Below are 26,591 nucleotides of genomic sequence, written 5' to 3' on the forward strand. Positions count from 1 at the left end.
CTGCTCAGCGCTTCACAAACATAGCCCATGTTCCTTTTGAGTCAATGAAGGTTTGCCAGCTGGTCTATGTTAGGGCATAATCTCATTAACATGATCCTTGCAAAAGGCAGAAGCAACACTATCAATCTCTAGTGGTCTTTTCCCTTTTATAGTTAAATGAGTTGTGAAAGGAACTGTTAACAGAGGACTTCTCAGAATCTCAGGGAAATGGGTAGCCTTTGATTTGGTGATCTATAACAAATAATGAATCACAGTAGATGTAGATCTTTATCTGGAATTAAACTTATTTTACAAACTTTAGATAAGGAAGGAAAAGAACATTATCTGCTCCTTCAGCAAAGTTCACTCATTATGGGTTCCTCTTCTTACCTAAGATTAGCACTATCAGCTTGTAAAGTAACTTTACAGTTGGTATAATTCAGTAAGGGTCATGAAGACTGTGTCTTCCCTGGGCAAGAAACACTTCTGCCTTCGCATTAACATGTAGTCCAAAGTTTTAGTAACAGGATGGAGTTTTGGGAAGTGACTTCCATGATTACAAATCAGATTTAACCACCTTTATATTTTATATTTACCAAAACCCACTTTTATGATGCTGTGAAAAAACCAGGAGCAGTACGAAGAGCATCAATTCAACCAGACACACAAAAGTATCAAAGGTTATGTGCATCTATTTGAAGTCAAAGAAATGGCACAGAATAGTATGAGATATTATTGCCTCTGCCACCCTGAAAACACTTGCACTACTTCATATTCATAGTCACAGCAAATCAAAAGATATGAAAAAGATTATTAACATGTCTTTTAACCCATCGTCAACTACTTTGACATTCCATACCAGAAAAAGTCTATGTAGTGAAAGTGTGTAAGAATACTTTCACTATAGATTAGTTGGTTGTTATGCAAATCAACATGCATTAAAAAAAAAGTATTCGTTCTTCATCCTTGAGCATTCCCTGAAGTTTAATTTGGAACCTAATTTGCATTCAATTAACATTTTAAAGCACTACTTACTTTCTGTTTTGTTTGCCTACATGATTTAAATCATAGGAGCAATTCTTTGCTTTTAGAAAAGGTGAGAGATGGGAGAGTGTTTGATGCATCACGAGTGTACACACAGATCCAAGCCACTGGTGCACCTTTCTTCCTGCACTTGAGAACTCTTCAACCTCACTTGCAAGGCTCTGCACTAAGACAGACCTGAGCCACAGTTACTGTAGTGAGATAACCTGTCAGTCACTGTTGCTCCCTTCTCTGTTGAGCAGTGCAAAAAAGGAAGTCAGGCAAGTCAGTGTGGCAAGGCACTGGCACAGGTTGCCCAGAGAAGTGGTAAATGCTCCATCCCTGGCAGTGCTTGAGGCCAGGTTGGACAGAGCCTTATGTGACATGGTCTAGTGTGAGGAGTCCCTGCCTGTGGCAGGGGATTGGAACTAGATGATCTTAAGGTCCTTTCCAACCCAAACCATTCTGTGATTCTATGGGTTTTGTTCCTCTTCTCTGTATCCTCTCCTAGCTGGTCTGCAGTGGAAAAAGACTGTGTCCAGGTGGACATACTACATTAGAAGGGGATTTCTTAGGACTTGACTTATATGCATCCAAAACAGGATATTAAGCAAAAAAAATTATGAATGGCATATTCTAACCTAGGCACGTTGTGATACACTCCTAAATGCAGTCTTACACAACTAAACATGAAAGAAGTTATAGTTCAAAGAAAGACAGTGACTCTGCTTTGTAGTAGGCGAAAAGCATTCACACAGCCAAAGCTGTGACAGACAAACTCCAGCAAGTCATCCTGGAGTGTTTTACAATGCTATTACCCCCAGTTAGTCATCTCCATGCTTGTGCTTGCTCCCCCAAGCAACTAAAGAGCTGTATTCATGTCAATCATATTAGCTTAGATGTCAGTTTTGAACTGCAGTGACAGTCTTGGACGAATACTCCTTTCTAACATCTTTGGGGGTGGTAACTTCTAGCCCTGGGACAGGACAAACAGCTGTGGAAAGGAAATATCTCAGCAGATGGCTATAGCTGTTTGCTTCAGTGCACATCAGTCAGCAACTTCAGCTCTAGCTCATCAAACTACCTCACAGCCATCACCTCTCAGGTGCTAATTAGCATCTCATGTGAGATCTGATATGTGACTGCTAGCATTGCGGATAAACTTAATACGCACTAATATATCCTTTGTGATGTGTTAGTCTGAGATCATAACCATAAAATGCATCCTTGAAATGCTTGAAATGCTTTCAAAGACTCCAAAATCTAGGTGATGCTGAAAATATTAGTTGTTTGTTCTATAAAAATTCATGGGATTTCTCTCTTCTGCTGAGGATTACAGGTTGCAGTTGAATTTGAAAGAAATGTGACAGTCTGCAAGAAAGGTGTCCCCAAATTCCCCTTGCTTGCTTCATGACTGCTTCAGTGAGCAGTGGCATTCTGGAGCCATTCCTGAGGACATGTGCTAGGTTAGTTTGATATTCAGCATGGAAGGGTAACTCAGGGTTCTCTCAGAACAGAGGTTTATCTCCACACTAAGAGGTCTTCCTTCTTGGATGTTTGAGTCATAACTCTTTCCAAATGATGTTCCCAAGCCCAAATTTCTCACTGTATTGACTAGAATACCACATGCATTACCTGATCACATGCTTCTTTACATGCTGACAATTACATTATTTGCCTCAATAACTTTAAGCTGAAATAATGAGAAGGTCTGTTAAGCAAATACTTTTTTCACTCAGCTTCTACTGGGCACCTATGTGGGTCGTGCAGATCAGGAAGGTGACACTTCTTGAAAGCAGGTGATTATGTTCTCCAGGCTTCTTCCCCCGTTATCAACATTAGGAACTAAACAGGCATAACAATACACTGCAGTGTCTCTGACAGCCCAAACCATTGTGAAGTAAATCTGAAAAGCTACTTTATGCTACATCAACATGCAATTAAGCTCCAGGCTTGTAGATGGTGATTTTCTTATGTGCTTTTCATAAGAATTTCAGTGCCAGAAACTTGTGGGTTGAAATATTTCATCTCATTTGCAGTAGTAGTCCTATCAAGATAATCAGCATTTTGGGTATTTCAAATGACTGTCAGATTGTAACTGTTGTCACAACAATGAAAATACTGATGATAGATCAGATCTACAGATTCTCAGGAACAGCTCATACAATGGTTTCGTATTTTCTACTACTTGGAGGAAATGAAGATCATGTAGCAATTTTCATGGTGCTTTCATGAAGCATTATTTCAGCTTATAATATATAGCTAGAATACATAAATTAATACATATTCATCTCAGTTGCACTGAAAACATACTGAACAATATACTCACTGAATGTTTCTGGGTTTAGTGAATGAGGAATGTGCTGTCAAATCTGCTCAACAACTGAACAGAAAATGGAGGTTGCTAAAGTTTCCTGACTCCTCTCCTAAATGGAAACGTATAGTCAAATGGAACAGTGAAGACCCAACTAAGCAATTCTGCTTGAAAGAAAGAGTAAAATAACTTAAAGGGAGAGCAAAAAGATCAGGTGTGAAATGTAGGTGAAAACCAAAATATTATCAGTCTGAGACCTACAAGTGTCTCAGGCAGCTTGAATCCAGAATGTGTTAGAGAGATCCAGAGCTAAAAATAACAAGATAAGGCCTACTCGGACCAGCTGAAACTTAAGGGGTATATAGCATTAGGACAAGCAACACAAGTTCTGGAGGAGTTGCACCCATACAGAGCAATGTCAGGCTATTGCTAGCCTGAATTTCCCTCTTGCCTATAAAATTCTGCTGCTGTTGCTTATTTAGATCCTTTTAGCTACCTAATGATTATTTACCATTCACTAAATCTTATTGAAGCCAGGTTAGGATTTAATTTTTCAGTCAGTTTCCTGTTTCCAAACCAAAACTGAATGAAACTTGCACGTTAGGTTGATGTTTCAATTAGGTTCCTTTCCTAATACACTCTTAAATTTGTATACATTATCTAGAAGTGCTGCATCAGACAAGTAAATTCCTCCAGGTAACATCACTGCTTTTCAGCTCTCCCATTCATACTTCTACACACAGAACACACACAGACAAAGCAGCATCACATTAATTTTACTGAGTGAAGCCAAGACTGTCATCAAAAGGATTTCTTTCCCAGAAAACAGCCATGGTCTGTGGCTGATGTATTGGCAAAAACCTTCCTAGGCTTCACTACAATGTGAAGTTGAGTAGTTGCATACTTCAAATCTCTGCAATGGACAAAATTACAAAACTAAAATAAATTTCCCCCCCAAACCAACTATATTAATTTCAATGAAAAACAATTGTTAAAACCTAAGATTTTTAAATGACACTTACCTGGAACAAAGCTTCCCTGGACCACCTCCTTATAAGCCCACCAGCCTTCATGGATTTTTGGTGAATTTTGTTGAGCTAGAAAGAAATAATCAAAGAAATCATGAACTTAATTACATGAACTTTGGAAACTCTCCTCAGGGTATCATCTTCCACAGTAGAGCCATTCCTCAAGTTCCCAGTGATGTTTATTCAATGTATTGAATTACACTAACACATCTGTATCCTAGGGAACCTTGTTCCTCTTTCTCATACAGTAAAACATACTCATCTCTGGAGAACTGGTCACTAAACTTAAAATTTCAGGTAGAAAATTAGGATCTCTGGGGACACCTTAAAGCAGCCCCAGTGCTAAAAGGGGCTACAAGAAAGCTGGAGAGGGACTTCTGACAAGGGGGATTTAGATTATATACTGGGAAGAAGCTCTTCCCTGTGAGGGTGCTGAGGTGCTGGCACAGGGTGCCCAGAGAAGCTGTGGCTGCCCCATCCCTGGCAGTGTTCAAGGCCACGTTGGACACAGGGGCTTGGAGCAACCTGCTCTAGTGGAAGGTGTCCCTGCCCATGGCAGGGGGTTGGAAATGGATGAGCTTTAAGGTCCCTTCCAACCCAAACAAACCATTCTAGGATTCTCTGACTGCAGATCAGAGTTCATATACAAACATGTTCTGCTTTCACTTGTATTTTGCTTGATATATTCATACTTAGAGCAACTCTCTTCCACTGAGCTACAGAAAGCTCAGCTGCCTTATGTGTCATTAACTGAACTGCTGGGTTGTCTTGCACTAGGTCCAAGAATTTTGTAACAAAACTATGCAGCTATAGAAGATGCTGGATTTAGCAACTTTCTGTTGCAGTTTCATTTCTAGATCACATATTATATGCACAAGACACAATTACCCTGGGCAAAGTTCCAGCAATATAATAAAAATTGTTGCATTAAAAATTACAAAGAGGATCTGACATTCAGACTAAAAAGGATACACGATGAGGTCCATTACATACTGTTCTATCAGTCACAAAACAATATTTATGATTTAACTGACTGTAAATTACAGAAACAAAAGTAAAGCTGAAGTTAATTAAACATACTGACAGAAGGACCAACACTGCTTTACCAGAAATCCAGACACACTAATGGAATGAGGTATGTGTGGATGCAGATTTCTCCTTGCAGTACTGATGCTCATTCCATTAACTGAATGGTGACATGTTAAACTGAAAGGAGTATTCCACTGTGCACTCTTTGCAGTTTGCAGATGAGATTGTCTTCATTATTTTAGCTTTTATATCATTGCCTAGAGAACTCCAACTGTGTATGGCTGTATCGTGCTGGACTGTGCTATACAAACATTTGGAAAATGGCAAATCCCAACCCACAGTTAAAATATCTGAGCAGCAAACTATTCACATCCAGTCTGAACTGCAGGTTTTTTGGATCTAAGCACTGGCTTATGCAGGTTGCTTTTATGATCTATGCTCTGTAACTGAAATCCTCGAAGATTTCAGGATGCTTTAGCAATAGGAGAGGATACTAATAAGTGAGTTGCAACAAAGCACAGCATTCATTCTTCTAGTTAAAATTTCCCAGAAAATTACAGTGCATTAAAGTGCATCTTGTAGTTATATACACAGCTAAAGCTGGGTCAACCAACCAGAGACAACTGCATTTTAAAAGTGGGTGAAAAAAAGTGTGTATGTAGATAGAGGCAAGTTAGGAAGGCTTCAAGTAGGATGGGTATTTTCATGCATTTGAACTGCTTACTCTCAGCATTCATAGAAACATACACAATTGAAACATGTATTGCTTTGGCCCACTATGGAGCCAGTTTAAATGATACATGCCAGGGCCAGAAGAAAAATATAATCCATTATTCAGAGTTCAAATTAAAAACCAAAATCAAAAGACACTGGCTTTGCAGCTCTGCCTCAGTCCCAACACGTAGTAAAGCTAATTCCAAAAGGATTATCAGGAAAACTAAGATTTTTGTCATATTTTTTCAAATCTGGTGCATTGGTATGGAACAGACTGCAGGAGATGAGGAAGAAAATTAGATTATCAAAGCTTCATAATAAATAATTGGATGCCTGTGCAACTGCTTCAGCTATCAGAGAAGAGCATGACCTGGCATCACTGTGCACATTCTACAGATACCACATCCTTATCTCTTCAATCCACATGAAAATGAAACAGACAAAAGGGAGTTCGATAAGCAAAATAAGATGTTGTACCACAGCCAGGTAAAATATCTAAGACAGGGCAAGAGCAAAGCTGGGAGTGTTGATGGTTTACCGAAAACTGAGACCAGTGAGGAAATCAAGAGTAAAGGCAGGTGGTTGCTGTGAGAGAGCAGCTAGGGAGACAATCCCCAGTGCCGGGCTCTTTCTTGAACCCTGAAACCTCAATGTTTTATACCAGTTCAGGCAAAACATCCTGTAAAATAGTGCAGTGAGTGACTGAACAGAGATTTCCACTCTGCTGTGCATGTGAAATGTAGCTTGGTGCCAAATTTACTAGATTTACTCTGATGGATCCTACAGGGACTTTGCTTAGAAAGGAAAAGATTCATAAAGCTCCCATTTCTCTGAATGCAGGAGGAGATGGTCTGGTAAGGCCAGAGAGGAAAGTTTGTCTTCCAAAAACAACTCCTAGAGCATTACTCCAATCTGTTACACAAGTGGACAAGAGGTCTTATTACAGGAGAAAAAAGCTGTTCTCTATTTTTGAAACATCATCAGACCTGTACCTGGATTCATAATGGATCAAGGGAATATAAAATTAGAATGAACAGACATATGGACAATCCTTGCTGGGAATCCTATCTGGGACACTTACACCTGATGCATGTACAACACAGGGTCTCTACAATTGGTGTGTCAATGCCCATCTGACAGAATGGCACTGCGCCTGGGTAAACAGGTTCAGCCTTATGGCTCAGGAACTGTTGCCAAGGAAAAGGGTTCTTCATATGTGCCACCTCATGACACTGAAAATAGCAAAATTCTCTCAGCATCCTTCTTATTTCCCACTTGAGGACCATGAAAAAGACACATGTGCTTGCTGTGTGGATTCTGATTGTCCCATGTTCCTACCAGAACACTGCAGCTCCTCCATGGCAGCTCCTTTTTTTGGCAAAACTTGTCACATAAGATACCAAGGAGACAAAAGGTCTAGAAAGCAATTCTGTATTCCTAAACAGGGTTAAGCATCTAAAAAAGCCCCTCATTTCTGATACCTCAGACACTTTTTTTACTACTAAAACCTAAAGTATGCCTTTAGCTTCCAAGAAAAATAGTCTCTTCTGCAAAGCATCAAAATAAACAGGCCCATCTGAACAGACACTTTGCTGTTAGGAGCAGATTACCTGCACAAGTGGCTCTGCAACAGCAATTTTTAGCATCAGCACTGTATTCTGCCATTAGTAGGGAGAGTCCAAAATGCCATGCTTGTCCAAAGTGCTAGAGGAGATTGAATGACCTCCATTTGCTACAGTGTCCTCTCCCTCGGTACTGAAACTACTGGTATCTGAGATTAGTAGCTCTGCTGATATAACACCATTATGTCAGATCTCTTTCAATGCAGCTGCTGTAGAGGAGACAGGATATTTATTTGGAGCTGATATGACATGTGTTGCTTTCATTTTGTCAGATTAGTGTAGGTATGTGTCATTGTGGAGCATAAAATTACAGGCTAAATTCTGCAAGATGTTGTGCATTTTTTGTTTCCTGGTGACTTCCATATATAGGGAAATGACACTGGACAGGATCATAAACATGTACAGCAAATGCAACCAGCAAAAGATGCCACTGCCCCATTAAGTCAGCAGTTAACTGTATCTAGTTTAGAGGTTAAAATTAATAGGTTTGTGTATCTAAGAGAAGCTGTTGCTCAGGCAGTAGAACTGCTTAAAAATCATCAGATAACATTATATCAGATACCAGGTACCATGGTGCAGATGCTGAAATACCTGCATACAATTTGCAGTGCAGTCTTCATCTTGTTGGAAGCTGACATAACATAAAATGCTGTAATTAATACAAAATACCCCTCAGTAAATATGCTTATTTGTAATACATAAACAAGTCATTCTAAAATTACTTACTTTCTACACTTAAATAAAAGATAAAGAGGCTTATATCTGATGCCATCAATTATGGCATTCACATCTGAGCATGAGCCAAGAGTAGAATCCTGCCAGCTCAGACTTCTCCATTCACTTTACTGCCATTTCACACTGATGAAAATGCTAGACTGGAGAACCAGGCTCACAGCAGTCAGGGAAAACAATCTTTTTTCATCTTAATTTTATTGATCTGAGCTCTTCTGGTTGCTTTAATAAGCATTCTGCCTGCTTATCCCTACTTAACTTACATCCTAAGAGTCTTGCTTGTGATAACCTGGCTAGCATGATAGTTATCATTAAATACATGATAACACTTTTATCACTGTTACCCCTTCTGCATAGTTATGAGATAAAAAAGAAAACCAGCTGCAACTATGAGCCATTAGCTTCATAAGAAACTTAGTGTAAGGCATTATTTATTTTTAAAATGTTGATATGAAACTCTCAGAAAACTGCCATAGTGTCTATTACATGAAAAATAAACCCTCAAATCTGGTATTACAATGGTGAACACTGAAAACGAAAGATTTATTTATAAGGTACTAGTTGCTGGTGTGATCTTCACTTATATCCACTCTTTGTGTCCCACAGAGTATTGGCTTTATAGGCCTTATCCTGGTTCTCTCCCACCCAGCATAAGTAATAGCATTTGATTTCCCGTTCAGAGTTCTACAGTTCAGTCTGAGTAGCTTCATCATTCTCAAGGTATCTTCTTCAGCCATTGACAAGTAATGCCAGATAGCTGTGCCTTGTGGCAGAAATGGAAGTTAGAGGAATTTTCCTGTAGTGTTTCAAAAGATCATGTGTTCTAATGGAAAATCTGCCCTCCAGAAAACAGTACAGGATGGGTTAAAAAAATAAAACCAAAAACTAGTATGAAACAGTTTAATCTGTTTTGCTAAACCCATTTCCAGAACCTCAGGTAATGTATACTGGAATTATTTTAGTTCTACCCTTTACATGGATATTGTGCACACTGTTAAAGCCAAGGGTGGGTTGCCTAAACTGTGGAGGGAACACAGGCATACTCCATCTAAAAAGTCACTTTCAACATCTTCAGTCATGCAAGTACAAGCTTTTGGCTCACACCAACAAACGCCTCTTACAGCAAAGGGAATACACATGTATAAAGTGGACCTGACAGCAGGGGAATTAAGCAGATGCAATGGCTGAAGATTCAGCCCTCTCTAATGAATATTTAGTTCGTTTAAAACAAGTCTGTCTAATTGCAGCTATTATTTCAGATGGTTTTATGCAGCCTTTGTATATTAAAAGAACCTAACAACACACACTTCAGGCACTATATAAACCATTGTTTACAAATGAATAGTTACAGGACAAGAAAGGTTAGCCTGCTTAGGAGTACTACAGCCTACATTGTATGCATCCCCATATGATGAGGGAGAAAAAAGAAAACAAAGGATTATAAAGGGATCAATAAATAAAATGCTTTCATCAGCTATGCCAGATTTTTTTTTCCTAACATTTTGCTCAGAAAACATGCAAATGCTCTTTCATTAAGTTAATACTTTCCAATTCCATAAATCCTTCTTCCACCATCCCCATGTGTAAAAGCCCTCACTGCTGCTGTGAATTCCAAACAGTATTCAACACAAGCAAAACAGATGTACCTGGTTTTGTCACATCCAAGGACAAAAGTAAGGCACTAGCATGGGAACTCTGCTACGGCACAGAGACTTGACTATTCTGTGTATTTTCTATTTATTACCATTTTGTCTTTTGATAAGATTCCAATTAAAAATCTAGGCCAAAGGGTGAGGCTTCATATAAACAGATTCATATGTATGCAAGTAGTAGTGACAAAGAATGTTGCGTAACATTAAGACATAACTCACTGCTGCATCTACTGCCCCTATGCAGGTGGCTTTTGATGAGAGCCCCCAAGTGTCCAGAGTCATTAAATACTGCTTGAAGGACCATAAATTGAGATGTTTACAAGTCCTTAAGCCCATATTAGGATACACATTCTGCTCACAGTACTTTCTCACCAGAACTTTGCAAGACTTTGGTAGTACCTAGCAACAGCTCGGTTTGAAGAAGTAAGAAGTGTGTATGAGGCTCAGAGCTGTCCAGCAGAGAGAAGCACCTTGTGTAGATACTTTTCTCATCCCTTCCAGTCACATTTATTTGTGAACCTTTTCACTAAAGAATTTCAAATTTTAAAAGGTGAGGAAAGGGGAAAAGGCAGGGGATGGCCAGTCTAAAGGCCACTGCCCAGAACTGGCAGACAGGACTCCAGAACATCGTTCATTCCTCTGCTATCAGTCTTGCACGTGGCTGCTGCACTTCCATTTATCTACCTGTAAAAACAGGCTTGTAATACAGTTATCATTCCAGATTTCAAGAAAGGGTAATATAATTATTATTCAAGAAATGTTTCAAGAAAGGGAAATATAATCAGTAACAACTTCTGTGCTTTCTGACCTCTGAATATTCTTGAAATCATTTAAATAAGCTCATGTGTAAGTGAGAATCATTCCCAATAACATTTATGAAGAACATGAGGTGCATGCTGCATCACGCTTTTAAAGGAAGCTGTATAAATATATATTTTTGGGTGGTGGGTCCCAACTTGTAATAAGCCCTCTGCCACAAAGCACATATGCCAAATCACACAACTGTTATTTAAGTTCTAATATAAATGAACAAAACTGCAGGTTGTATCAAAAGCTTTTAGTCAGAAAAAGTTAAAACCACTTTGACTCACTGTTCCCTAAGCACTTAAGTACACCAATGTAAATGATGGACTGCACTGCAGGGTGAATTACTTTGTCGCCGCACCCAATTTAACATGAAACTCTTGAGTACTATTCCTAATTCAATTTGTAGAACATCAAACGTCCCTATAAAGCTGCTGTTCTTTTAATATGACTACCACACACGTACAGGAGTTAAACCACATAATGTATAAGATAGTATGTTCACCCTCTCCAAGTACTTTCTGGCTAACGTGGCTGGAACACTAAACACTAAAGCAGTGTTACCCATCATGTTATTTGCTTCAATTTTTAAAGCAATTACTTCCTTGTAAATTCTTCTTCTGCAAAATTTCATTTCTGAAATCATTGAGAGACAGGGAACTTCAAGACAGCTTTCTCTGCTGTATCGAAAGCTGAGCAGCTTTGTTTGATATGAAAGAATGCTGAAGGTTCTAACTACGAATTACTACAAGTAGGGATGTGAGCCTCTGTTCCCTCAAACCCCTGAGATATCACATAACTTCTGAACAAGGCACAGTTTTCTTCCTTCTCTGGCAAGAGTCAAAACTGCAGCAAAGCTGAACTACTGCAAGAAATCAAAGCAATTAAATTAACGCAGGAGAAAAATATATAGGACATCGTACTGATTGCAAGCAGTGTGGAAATTCAAAAGGAAATGCCAGAGATTCAGCACCTTTCATTTCAGCCACTGATAGCATGCTTAAGGTTCCATGGGTCCTAAACCACACTAACACAATTTGGCTTTCTGAGTGTTTTAGAGGGTCTCTGACAGGAGTGTCAGCATGTGCAATAGGCAACTCTCTACTGTGTTAAATGGGGTAGTTGCCCTGCAATGAGTTGTACAATCATGTCTAGATATAAAGCCTGAAGAACCCTAAAACAATGCAGTAAGAAGCAGCAAGGTATTTTGTGATATTAACTTCAGAATAGCTCTTACTTTTCATCACGCTGCTTGTCCTCCACTCCCATTAATTTCAATGCGGTTTGGGGACACTCAGCAACTTCCAAGAAATTGCCTCAGTGTCTTTGAGCCTTTACAGTTCAATACATTATTAATGCTAAATTAATAGGACTTCCTGTAAAAGGAAACCACTAAATTCCTTCCTCAGAAGCACATACGGTATTAACATCTTATGGGGTTTCTGACCCTAGTTGCTCTCTAAACAGAAAGTTACGCATCAGTTACAAACAGTTGGGACTGTCCTGTTAATTGCTACAGACAGATCTCTTCCTTCATTTTCCCAAATTTTTGGCTCCAGGAAAGAGAAATTACTTCTTCAGCAGTCTTCTCATGAGTAGTGCCCAGAATTTAAGTATTGATCACTGCTTAGGCTAACTCAAGGGTTAAAAATAAAGGTCTTCCAATTAACCTCAAGACTAATGGCATGGCATCAATAGTTAGGTGTTTGATCCCACAATGTGATGAGCATTTTCCACAATCTTAACAAAGAGATATACCTGAAAGAGAGGGCAGAAGGTTTCCATTTCCCTTGAAAACTCAGAACTGTGTGGCAGTCTGTAAGACTTGTACGTATACTACTCTAACTTCAGTCAGAAGTTAGATGCATGGTCTTGAGACAGGAAGAGTCATTTTCTCCTGGCTAATAGAGCTACACAGAAACAAATCCAGCTGAAACAAACCAAACAATGTCATTCAAAAGCCAAAGGGAGGCAAAATTTTTTGATTATACTGAATTGGATTCAGAGACCGAGATTTCTGGTCACTCTGGGGTTGATGGCCTGGGCACTAATCCAGATCATCTCACATCTCACTGGACTACCTAAATCCTCAGCACTTAAACTTTATGTGCTGGTGCTTTCTGAGATCAGAGAGTCAAAATAATGTTTTTCTGGCCATGTAATAGCAGCTTTGCTAACATCAAGAAGAAATCTACTGTCAGAGGATAAGCCAAGATATGGATCCACTTTAGGCAGTGGCATCATGACAGAAAATTGAACCCATTGTAATGTGGCTTTATTGTACTGGCTCTTCCCCCCCGCCACCGCAGTTTAGCTGTTCCTTAGCAATTGTTGGTTCTTGGCTACTAGACATTTCTGAACAGAACAGGGGAAAATAAACCAACTTTGTAGCTAATTTTCTGAATTGGTAAGTGACAGCCTTTCTTCCAGTAAGCAGCAGTACTTTCAGTGGTCTTAACAAGACTGGGATGTGTTTTTCAACATAAAGACTACAGCAGATCCGACTTGCTCAAAATAATGTTTCTACATCATGCAGATTTTCACAAGAGCCCAGTTTATGCATATTCCCACTAGGATACATGGCGAGTATAGAAGAATCTTAAAAAGCAATGAACTCATCAAATTCCCTTTAAACTGTCAGACAGGGTTAGGATCATCGGGTTTGTTTCAGTGTGCACCAAACAATGAGATGCCATGGGCTATCAAAGCTCCAAGCTCCATGTCAACAATACAGGGGTTTTATATATAATTCCTTCGCTTACACTCCTGGAAAAACTGGAAAATAAATGTGTATTACTGGAGGCAAGAAAAAGGACTAAAGAAGGCTATTTGCTTCTAAAATATCTGGGGCACGTTAGAGCAATTCTCAATAAGAAATGATTCTTAAGAGTCCTCCAAAAGCAAGCAGACACTGGCCCTGCAACCACAAAAAGCTATCCAAGGTTGCAGAGTGCCACTATGCTTACCCACTATATCATTAATGAACCCCAAATCATTTAGGAAAACAGTGCCCAGCTCAGAACCCCATTATTATTAAACTGGCCCCAAGACAAACAGGAATATTGTGTATCACCAGCATTAACTTTACATAAATTTAACTTACAACACAAGAAGCACCTTGGGAAAGAAGAAATTAAAGTAGTCTTAGTTGACGCTTCAATGTACTTATGTCCCAAATGAGGAAGAGTAAATGAATAAAATGGAGTATATATATTTCACTACTACCTGTTTACCCTAAGTAACCATCAATGTCAAGGTGCAAGAATATGCCTACATGGAAAAAGCAAAGAAAAGCAGCTTTTTTTTCCAGACTTCTAAATTCAGAGATGGGAAATAATTGTGGAAAATAGAGGAATTGAGGAGCAGCTGCAGGAAAAAATCATTCCAGTCAGATGAGCTGCCAGGATAAGACAAGACAGATGAGAAAAGAACATGTCTCATTGATCTCAGTTGCCAGCCATGTTGTATTCTATCGACATGCCAATTCATTAATTACTGCTTAGATATTACAGTGATGACAGCCATATAAATACCTCGACATAGAGCTTTTACTGGCTTATTTGACTATTTTCAAAAGACATCCCTAAAAATTTTACTAGTTTGGAATCATTGTTTGTTTATCCCAGTTGTCAGGTGAAGATGGGTGAGATTATTGGGGTTTTCTCCCCTTTGCCATGCTCCCAATCTTGATAAGAGACAACTCACTCTCCATACCTCCCCCCACCATTTTTGCTTCCCTGCAGTTCTGTGGAATATCCCTCAGAGATTACTTCTATCATCCATCTGTCCATAGTTGTGCTTAGTCACCGATCCTGGAAGAAGTCTCTGGACTGGTTCCTGAGGCATCACTGCTATTCTAGGACTCTGATGCTCTTCTGTTATTCCTACCCACACCACCAATATTCTTGGCTAGAAATGAGGCAGCTCTATCTACCCTGGGTGACTGTAGAGAGCAGCTTATCCTTCTGAATCCTAGCACAGTTCCTGGCTTCTTGGTCCTTGGAAAGGTGTCCCCTATTCATCCTTCTCAAACACTTCTTTAGCCATGAGTCAGAAGCAGTTATATGGATACGCTTCTTTCCCCTCTCTCATTTAGTTCTGAAGTTAGATGGACAGTATTCCATGTTGGCTGTGATGCATGTACCGGCTTCATTTTCCTGTTTGAGAATTTTAATCATTTCTAAATTATAGATGCAGCAATACCAGGTATCTGTTGTTCAGAGCTGGCTCTCACTGTCTTTTGAAAGGTAAGACTTTGGACACAGATAAAAGACAAAATAAAAAAACACCTAAGGTAAGAATTTAAAGGGAACTGTATGGAGAAATAAGCCATTGCCAAGATTTCATCAGGGATTTCCTCACTTTTCTTCTTTTCATGTGGTCCTGTTTCTTCCAAGTCAAAATCCACAGAACTTTCAGACAATCATTTATTCTTGAAGGAAAGATTTTTTCTTTTTAGTGAGGATAACACCAGCTCAGGACTGGAGTTCACTCTTGTGTGAACTGCTGAACATGACAGCAGTACAAAACCCCCATCCATCAGCAATACCCACCACCTGCGTCATTTAATCTATAAAAATGCTGTTGTCATAATTTAACATATTAAAATGCAGTTGTCCGTCCACTGATATGTACAGATACTCACAAAACCATAACCACAGTGCAATGGTACAAAGTAATACACTCCAGCAGCAGTAAGTCTAAGAGTCTCAGTAGACCAGCTTTCAAAATATCAGAAATATCAGAAATATTCAGGCCAATCGAGAGAAGCTTTGTTTCTTTCACGTAAGATTCTTACTGTATTCAGTTTTGGTCAGGTTTTGCTTCAAAGAACGATTCAGGATAACTTTGGCAAATTCACTATTGTGCAGCTGCCTAAAGAACACACTACATACCCTGGAGACAGTGTCATCCCATACCTGATTATCCACAAATAAATGCCTGCTGAGTCTTCTACATACGCTGAGCATTGTAGATGGGAACAGAGAACAGTGGAACATGCAGAAGTATAGATCTATTCCATAAACACGGTATCTAACAAAAATCATGTCCATGCGTTCTGTACCTGCCTCCTTTCCTGTATTTCAGCCTTTGCCACTTAAACCTGTGATTTTGGTATGCACAAAGGGTTGCAGGTACAGATGAAAAGGCACAGCCAACCACACTGCCCCCTCCAAAGCATCAGCAGTCCTGAAAGGAAAGTACCAGCCCCATTCTGCTGACAACCAACTTGTCATCTCCTTGACTATGAACTGCCTGAAGTCACCCATGGCATATATATCAAAGCAGATACAGACTGCTTTGTCTCTCAGCAGGTCATCCTAGCTACCGCACACAGCAGCAGGCTAACTTGGCTCCGTGGCTCCAGCATTAGATGTGATTTGTGTCTGGGTGGTGAGAAGCCAGGTAGGTAAAGACTGAGTGGAAAGGCATGCAGAAGTCAGTGATAACACTGCTGGGAGAAGTCCCACTCTATAGGAAGTAAGTCACTTTCAGTCCTTTGATCTTCCCACTGGAACACAATGAATTTCATACATAACATCTCAGCTATTCTATAAACTCTAAGTTCACCTGAAATAACCCCTCCTAATACTAGGCAAACTAGCCAGGAGATTAGCAGGGTTTAAAAAAAAACAAAAAAAACAAAAAAAACAACAACCCAACATTTAGGATACTGAAATTAATCTAAAGCAAACAAACTTGTGTCCAAAAATTTAAGGAAGTTTGACATTAGTCTCAGAGACAGTAAAATTGTCACAGTAGTAGCCAGGAGAAACTGACTGAATTCTGCAGATTGTAGTTCTTCCCTTGGCCTCAATGCCTGTCTTAGCTGCTCATGAAACTCTGCACTAACCACCAGGGAAACCCAGCGAGGGCTGATGAATAATGCACACAAGTCAAAGTCCACCATCTCCGGCTGGTGACCATACAATTATGCAATGAACACTCCTACTGGCTCTGCAAATGTGATTTTGAGCCCTGTTAGACAGATGCATAGGGTCAAAATTGGATGACAAAACTGGATGCAGGGAAGGGATCTTACACAAGGGTCCTGTATCCAGCTTTGAACTTCATACTAGGCCAGGTCCACTGCAGCCGGCATGCTGCAATGCGAGGTTTTTGCTCAGCTACACAGGAAACAGCTCAGTACCAGAAGATGCCAACTTACTTCACTGTAGTCAGACTGATCCCCACCCTTCCACACATTTGGAGTTGATACAGCCACACATCTAAAATCACGTTTTCTTAAATCCTTACAGTACCATGTATGTGGCATCTGTTTGTTTTTTCGCCAGCACAACTTTGTGCAGCAATATGTTGGTAAGACTGCTTTTAGTTATTTTTGGTTTTTACTTTTTGCAGCACCAAAAAAAACTGTAGAGATCATACGGCAGAAACAGTACAAAATACAGAAGATAATCTCTATTTGAGAACTTGAGAGATCCCTCTATTTAGCTGGAGAACAAACCGTTTAACCATAGCACCTGCTTCAAACTCTTCTACTTACCAAACCATTTATGTGTCTCCATTCTGCAATGTTTGACCATGTCTTGGCTTTATCTCCTGGTTCTTAAACTCATGCCTGTTTATGGACATCATCAATACATTAAGAAGCTTGAGTCTGTAACTCTTAGTAATGCAAGCAGCCTGTGTAACTCAAAGAGTTTTCTTGTAAGACTGAAGATTAATAAGATCTAACAAGACTGATGCAGCACCCTGCAGAACCCAGCATTTTGATAAATGGTGCTTTCATAGCAGAGATGCTAGGCACATTCTAAACTGATAGGAACTATTCACATGACTTCATATATGCACTGAATATGGTTCCAGAAGAAACACACATTTTTTGGTGACCCATCTGTATCACAATCTTTCTTTTTAGGTATGGATTTCTTTAACTGAGATTTCCCCAACTGCAGCCCAAGGTAGATATGAAGAATGTGGCAGTGGACTTGTCCTGCTGCCGCACAGCTGAGCTGGTTAGATATGGGCTACGCCATCAGCAGGTTCACCCAGTGGTGATATTTACTTTCTAACACTCACTATTTCTCCTCATTATTTTCTGCCATTATAAAGCAGCCTGAGTGTGAGGGAGATGGCAGGATAGTAAATAAAATAACAGTCTCTGGAAGTAAGGTCTGTTTACTCCCCAGAACCCTAGAAGACTACTCAAACAAAAATCATCAGTTCTGGGTTCATCCTTTCTCAAACCATGCTTTTCTTCAAAGACAATGCAATAATTCCCAATATTTATCCTAGCAGTCATAGGGTAATATTTAGCTATATCTTTACCACAATAGGACATCAACATTTTCTTTTAATTCTTTTGGTCGCTAGTCAATGTCTAAGGGCAGAAAAACCCAACATGTAAGGTTTCGTGGACTGCCAAACTACATTATTGAGTACTAAAAAACCCCAAACCCCCAAAGACTTGGCGTTCCATTTTGGAAATTAAATCAATAATCTGAAAATGATCACTAATCACTTTTCATCACACATCTTTAAAGAATTTTCAATACACAATTAGAGACTTGTCACAGAAGAGAGGCTAAGCACACATGAAAACACTAGGCATTAACTATTCTGTTGCTATTAAACACAGCAGCACTCCACAGAAAACATCACTGTAATCTGAGGAAGTGTCAAGTGATCCAGAAGCTCAGCCCATTTTAACTGCCTCAAGAAGCACAACTCTCAAACTGTGTCACCTCTGATCTCAAAGCGCCGATTTTTCTCTTCTCCCCTGAGCAACTTTTCACTCATGCCAAGTTTAAAAAGAATTACACAGAAATGCTAAAGACAGACTAAGTAAGTAAAATACTAAACCCTAAACTCCAAATGTCTGCTTAAACAAAGCACCACTTTCCTTCCACCTGTATTTAGTGATGTTCTTGAATTTAGTGTGGTGTCATGTGCACAAGTGCTGTGGTGAATCTGGCTTGACAGGAGTAAGTAACATGAGAGACCTACACTGGCCTATTTCTTTAGGGCAGTTACCACCCTGAACAGGCATTTTGTATTAAAACTGCTTCTTCATCATTTAACACCCCCTGCATTCTCCCTGCCAGTGCTTCCCAAAGAAGTCAAAGACTGTCTGCAAACCCAGAGGCTCCATCAATCCATGTGAAGTCAGTCAACAGAAACTAGCACAGTACTAGTTAAGTCAACATCATAACTGTAAAGACAATTTCACCCATAAATTAACAACAGTGAGATCAGAATTCACTTAAAATCCTAACACAGACGTGTGCATTGGGTTTGACTAACATAAAAATAAACTGGCATCATTTACACTATTTTGAGTATCAACCAGCTGTAAGCTGCCCTGCCTCACATAAATCTGCATTAGAATGATACAAGATTTGGACCTGGAAGCCTCAAGATCCTCAAGGCAGCTTTTCATGGCTTTATAGTTTGTCTGGCCAATTATCTGTGCAATGCAATGCAATGCCCTACTACTACAATTTGGCAGTGAGCTATGAGTCAACAGCCTTTGACCTACCCAAAGAGGGTTCTACACACTGAGCAGCAGCATCTTTTATTTCTGTGTAACAACTAGTGGGAAATATTTTGAGATATTTGAGTAAAAGGTTTTATACAAATAGAAAGTAATGTTTAAATATATTATATTTCTCTAGGCTTTGAATTAAGAACCACAGTCACTCCTAATGGATTAAAACGTGCCATATTTCACCTCCTACACATGCTTGTATCCTTTTATAAAAGGCTAATACGGATATTCTTTAGTAGTCTTCCATGCATTAGAAGAGCTAGATGGTCTATGATCGTCAATACACACATTAAGAAGCACTTTAGGAGCTGGCTAAAGCCAGCCACTTAGTTACATATGGCCCATAGTCACATTGGTCCTATAGTAACAAGAGAAAAATAAGATTAATTTTAATATTTGCTCTTTCCCCTCAAAAAGATATTAAAAATACTTGTCTGGACTTTAGGAAGGAAAAGACTTCCAAACTCCAGTCTAAGCTCCAGTAGACAAGAGGACTGCTGTCATTACAAAGCCATGATTTCTCTGGGTGTTGCTTCCTTCCACACAGATAGCAAAAGCTGTCTTTTCAAGGGTCTAATCTTCTTTCTCCTCCACTGCAATCTGGTCAAATTGCACAATGACTTCAACAGAACAGGATCTGAACCCAGACCTGCACCCAACAGTTATATAGGAACCTAATGGTTCTTAGGTTAGATAGGTTAGTGGAAATTCAGGTGGGTCCAGCACGTGGAAGTAGAAAGCAGAGTAAAAGGAGGGGACTGACTTTGCCTTACGCTTTCCTTAAGAGGACTACTTGAGGGGTTTTTTTCCCTCAGTCTAATCCTTGGGACCAAGAGAAAGGGCTGCTTAAATCCTCAGTGCAGAAGAAAACCCTCAAAGGCTCACTAATAGAAGCCAAGCAGGCAGTACTGTGAAAGGCCACTTCAGCCAGTCTTCCTAGCACTCAGAGGGAAAAGTATCATGGATCTTAGCACATGATTCAAACTCCCAAAATGTTTGGGATTCCTGAGCATTCGTGAAGAGGTGGTCTTCCTTTTCTACAAATGTGTAAATGAATGTCAGTCAGAGTAGTAAGATACTCACTCCCTTTTATTAGCCAATTTGTAGCCCCAGTGTACAATTTTAACAGTCTTTAGACTTGCAGAGCATCTGATACACACAGAACATTTCTCCTATTGACCTATTTTAGCTGTAGCTGCTCAGTGCTTCTGCAAATCAGGCCTTCGGGGATACAAAGAACATACAATTAGTGACCACCCTTGAAAAGTTTGACTGAAGTCTGTTGCCAGGCAACACAAATTCTAGCAGAGATAGTGATGAAATCCTACTCTCTAGAGAAGTCTTTAATTCTTCTGTGACTATCTTTTCCTCTTCCTGCAATCCCTCCTTTATTCCCCGTGTCCCACAACCTCTGCAATAAAATGAGAGTGTGCTAAAATAGTGTCTTTTCCCACACAACCCTCGTAGAAGCAATCATTCTTCTGGTATTTCTGAAGTGCTAAGATAACTTTAGATTGCGAGTGTATATGAACACTTGCCTGTCCCCACTCTTATTTTTCAAAACTAAAAATAGCTCTACTAAATGACACCATTCTTGTACCTGCCAAAGTGATTACAATGTTAGGACTCTCCTCTCTTTCTTTCCATACCTCACTGGCTCTCAGACCTAATTTTCTCCTGGTTTTCTCTCTCTACCTCCACCCCTCCTCAGCACCTCCTCCGGGTGTGATCTCCTCCGCACCAACTGCCTGCCTGTCCTCCCACCCCAGCACCTACCACCGCTGTCTTCACCCAGCCAGTGAGTCCCAGTTAGAGCAGATAGCAAAATCCAGCCCAAAGCACTTCATTTGATAAAGATGTAGGCTTTGTAACTTATTTCAGGCTACGAAGGAAATCTGTTTCCCTCAGATGCTGACTCCATTTTTATCATGCTTATATATGCAAATATATGTGTATGTGATGTCATATACATCTGTGTACAAATGTGCATAATATTTGCAACCATAATGAATGTGAATGCGATTTATATGAAAGAGCAACAGCAGATGAGATCAAACAACCTGGGAAGAACCCAGTAGGAGAGACATGAGTGCTTCCTTTAGGAGTGGTTACTGAAGAGCTTCTCGGAGTAGAACAGGGGATATGCCTGGGGTAGTGAGGGCCTGGACCAGCAGCTGCAGCAGTAAAAAGAAACTTGAGGAAAGGGGCTGGCACTGTACTCAGCAAGGACAGAACCAGGGGCCACATGTATTGAGCCCCTGCTTTTTAGTAAAGGTCTCAAAAGAAAGTAATCCTAATGGGGGAAGACTGTGAAGCAGTGGTTAAGCTCTAAGCTCCTAGCACCCATGGACACTTCTTGTTCCAGATCTTTCACACTCTTCTCCCTTCTCTGGCAAAGGATTCTCAGAGCTGCTCTATCCCCCATTATCCCACACCCTGCACGCAAGGGGCAAACAAGTTTGGGAACTGTTGTTTCTGCAGCAATAGTCAGCAGCACAAGTGCTGGAAAAAAGAACACAAAAGTAGGCAGCAATGAGAGATCCTTAATCAAAAACCTTCCAGCCATTACAGCTGGAGGTTTAGGAATCTCCTGAGCCAAAGGTTCCACTTTATTAACCTGCGAATAACTGAGCATAATAATATCTTCTCACGCTTGCTCCAAGTTCCCTTACTACCTGCAGAGCAAAATAAGGCTCACAGTGCTCAGTACTAAGAAGAGACAGCCTACAGCTAGTACAAGTCTGATGTGTATTTAGCAAGATCAGCGGAGCTGTGCTGACTTACTGTGCACAGCATCATTTAGGCTGGGGGAGCATCCAAAACTCCAATTAGGAGAGCTCTATCCTGTCAGGCACTAGATGAATACCTACAGTCATGCATGCCCTATCCCAGGGAGACAGGCCAGGCTGCCTTCATATGCTTCTAATTGGGCTCTCCTTGAAACCAATCCCAAATCTGCATCATTTGGAGAATGCATCTGTTTGCTTACTCCATTGGACTGGAACATGAGAATTACTTTAGCCTATCTCTTTATTCTATTGCAAGTCTATCCCTTGTGAAATGCAGCCTTTGCCAAGATAGCACAGGATAGAACTCAAACTCTAATCACAAGGTATAAACCATACCTTCCTCCTCCAGGCTCTACGTGTTTGACAGGCTCATCAAATCCCTCTATCATTAAAAGTCTGATCTCAGCCCTGTAGGCTCAGTAAATAGGACATTCATAGTTCAGACAGCTTTAACTGCCTACAGAAAGTTGCTAGCTCCATCCAGCTTTTTCAGGTCATATTTTGACCTTCTCCTTTTGGGGAGGAAATTAGGGTAAGACGACAAAAAAGAAGAGATGGAGCACATGCCTCTTTCTCCTTTTTTATCCTGCAACAGAAGGAAATTGACGTTTTCCTGTGGCCACTGATAGTTAATCTACTTTTGAGTCAGCCCTTTCTGATACAGCCTCTCCTTATGCTTTTTTCACTGTGGTATTTACATGTTATTTTAGACAGCTTGTATAAGCATCTTCAACAACACAGAAATGCCAAGCACCTAAATATGATCTGAGATCCATCCTGTCTCTTGCATCATAACTAATCAACTTTATGACAGGCATCATTAAGCTCATCATAAACATCTTTTAAAACATTCTTTGAAGCTGATAAAAGAATGAAAGTGAAGTCCACATTCCAAGCTCAAAAGATGTATAAACTCCATCGTGTAAATAACAAGTAGAACATTCTCTAGGGGGCAGTGGAAACTAAAACTAACTGTTGCCCTTCTTTAGAAACGGCTATGTTAGGTAAGACACAGGGGAAAGGAGGCCACATAAAACACTTGTAATATTTCAGCATCACCAGAGTTTAACCTGGAAAGGTTTTTATTGGAAAGCTTCCAACTCTGCCAGCTCTTTGTTACATAGTGGGGTTTATTCCACAGCTGAAGACCTTCAAAATAACAAAATCATGCAAAGAAAAAGCAGATTGACTTTTTGGCAAGAAGTCAATGTGCAAATACTAATGAAATAATCTCAGTAAGCAGTGAGACTCCTCAAAGGTCAATAGCTACATAGTGAAGAACTGCAGTGTTTAAGTTACTAACAATTTTGTATTCAAGGGTTCTGACAGTTTCTGTGCTCTTAGTTAAAGTTTTTAAATCAATAATCAAGATTTGATGACGGAACAGTCAAGCTCTCTCTATGTATATCTCTGTGGTTCTTCAGACAAAAAGATTGCCTGGTTCATATGGAAGCTACCAACCTGATTCCTATCTATTTAGGACCAGAAGAAAAGCAATTAGGAAAGTGCACTGTCCTCAGTGCTCTTTCTCATCTGTTTCTGTCAAAGTGCTTTCTGAAACACGCAATCTCAGCGCTATCTTCCATTGCCAGCATCCTCCCTGTTAGTCTATATCCTCATTCTTTTTTCTATTCCTCCATCCTTCTTTTATTCCACCCCTCACAACCAAATATTCTTTATTCTCCTGACTGGTCTACCACTGTCCTCCTAACTCAGAACTAAGGAATGGATGCAAGCAATGACAGAGGGTGAGGAGAAGAAAATTATTCAGGAAATAAAGCAAATGACCTCAGACTGCCTAAGCTTTGAAATACCTTACGTGCAAGTCACTTGCCGTCCGTGCAGTCCAGTAGAGTGAAAGTTAGTGGTGAAACCTTCAGTCATTTTAATGGGATCAGAAGCAAGACTGGGAGAAGAACTAAGCACAGTTTAACTCTTCCAGTGAAGCTGCTTCAGTTCTCATTTGTAGCAGTTTAAATTCTGGAGCACTGAAAAATTTACAGCCTTGCACCTTTACGGGTCAGAATCAGTCCTACGGTGCACTGACAAATACAGTACCACTGCCACGGTGACAATTAACATAACGACAACCTGTCATGCTTAGGGACACCACTTCCATCAATAGGAGATGACAGATCAATTCGTCCCACTCTTGACTATCTCACTCTTTTAATTTTCTTAGGTTAGAAACTTAAAAACATCTCTTATTTCCTCAATGCTACATTAGATGGCCCCTTCAGTTTGCAAATCTCCATGAGTATAATATTTCCCTCTTGTAAATCACAGGGATGAAATGTGCACGTGAGGTAGGCAAGCTTCCTGCCTATGCTCAGAAATTGGATTGGATAAATTTAAACTGTGTTTCCTAGGCTCACCTTAGCCTCTTCAAATAAACAATCTAAATGAATACAAACCAGATTAATTTCATCTTAGGAGCACCTGTATAGCTTTTTGTTCCCCTTCTTGAAACTGATTTATTTAAAAAAACTTTTTATTTAGCCCTTGTTTTTAGAACATGACATGAAATATCCCTAGGCAATAGAAAATCATAAGTACAAATACAAAATACTAGTAGAGATTACGGAATGTCCACGCCTCACTGTGCCCATTTAGACCAGCTCAAACATGGATGGGTTGAAGTGTTTCTGTAACAATCTCATTTCTACTTAATGTACTATCCGCTTTTAGCTTCCTTAGCCCTAACATGTGCCAGAAATGTGAACTAAATCCTAACCTTCCATGAACCATTGAATCAGCAATGTCTTAACCTTTCTGATCCAACACTTTACTAAGAAAATAAAAGCTTAAGAGAAACAAGATGGGAGAACCCTATTTCTGGCTATATTGATGTCTTTGGGATTGCTAGTCAGATCCCATCAGTTCCAAATCAGAGTAATAAAGAAGCCAAAATGAGAATTCTTATCAGCTAGCTGGATTTCTGCATCTCTCATACAGAAAGTGAATTCCACTCTGGCATAATGCCCTTCCGATTCGCACATCAAAGTGCTGCCTCTTCAGACAAAGATATATTCAAGTTGAGAAAGCCTAAACGTAACATCCATATATCTATGCTATTTAAAGAGTGTCACCACTGCAGGCAGACAGGACTAAAAGAGCTAAGCATTACAGAGAAAGTGATCTCAAGGAAAAATAAACATACCTCAGGTGACACATGTAAATAGAGGTGGGAAATTGTTACAGATATATAGGTTTAATGTCCAGCATTACGATGTTTATACAAAAGGGAAGAGATGTCGACTGTGACACTATCAAAGCACAAATATGGCAACAAACACAGACATTTCACCCAGTCTGTGAGAAAATGGCACGTACTGGACTTGGCTAAATTAGAAATATTACACCAGTGTATTTGTGACCCTACTGCTACAGCACTCAAAACACACAGAGACTGAAAACTGCTCATGAATAGCACAGTTAAGTTCCAAGCTTTTAAGGGCTTACTGATAGTGAAAACTGCTCATGAATAATAGCACAGTAAGTTCCAAGCTTCTAAGGGCTTACTGCAGTAACATGGTCTGTTTCCCAATATTTTTGCAGTCCTTGGAGAGGTGTAGATGCAGATTTAATGAGCAATGCATGCCATCTGTTAATATTGCCTTTAAGAGCAACTGAGAAGAAAAAAACAGCAATACTAAGAGTGCAAGATATGGCAAAAGCTTTAAAAAAATGGACCATGGATAATAGGGTTCTCTGTGTACGACTGCTGTAAAACCAAATGCCCCCCTAAATGAGCAAACTACATGTTTATTTTGCAACTGTTAAAATATTTACATCCATCTTGAACCTGGATTACAACCATGCAAGAAACATTGAAGTTACCAGAGCTAATGGGCATATTACTTCTGATCAAAAGCCAAACTCAGCAAAATGACATATGCCAGGACCTGATCCTGCACACCCATAGTGCGCACTAGCTCCTGTCTCTAACAAACTAGAACAGATCTTGAGTTATGCTGATTTATGTAAATACAGTATAAGGCTGCTTATTAGTTTATACTCGGGCCAAGCAGGTAAAAACTGCTATCATTTGAATAGAGTAGTATTTCTCACTCAGTGGGTTTATAACTAACTACTTCAGATGCTAGACAGTGGACAGTCAAGCCCCTGGTCACTGAAGTCTCTGAACAGAGAAAGCTCAGTCTGACAGCGCAGTACATTTTCAGCCACTAGCTAGGGCAATCCAATGTGACTCCGTGAAGCCATTCAGTAGGCAGTCACAAATTCATTACAGGCATACAAAGAAACTACTTGAGGTCTCTCTTCTCAACAGATGCTTCCTCTGTTTGCAGTGTGAACCTGATTAGGTAGGAAGAACTGCTCAGCGGCTGGCCTAAGTGCTAGCTAAAGGTCAAGGTACTGCTTTCCATCCCAC

General features: G+C 39.9%; 1 protein-coding gene across 1 annotated transcript in view; it reads right to left on the reverse strand.

Annotated features, from left to right (window-relative positions):
* CA10 (carbonic anhydrase X) overlaps positions 1-26,591 on the reverse strand; it is a 191,565-nt gene that overhangs the window by 152,009 nt on the left and 12,965 nt on the right. The window contains exon 2 of the mRNA XM_010014740.1: positions 4,339-4,413. Coding sequence (XP_010013042.1) covers positions 4,339-4,413 — 75 coding nt within the window. The remainder of the gene's footprint in view (positions 1-4,338; positions 4,414-26,591) is intronic.

The sequence above is a fragment of the Nestor notabilis genome, unplaced genomic scaffold, assembly GCF_000696875.1.
Source record: "Nestor notabilis isolate BGI_N333 unplaced genomic scaffold, ASM69687v1 scaffold9405, whole genome shotgun sequence".
Classification (NCBI taxonomy): Eukaryota; Metazoa; Chordata; class Aves; order Psittaciformes; family Psittacidae; genus Nestor; species Nestor notabilis.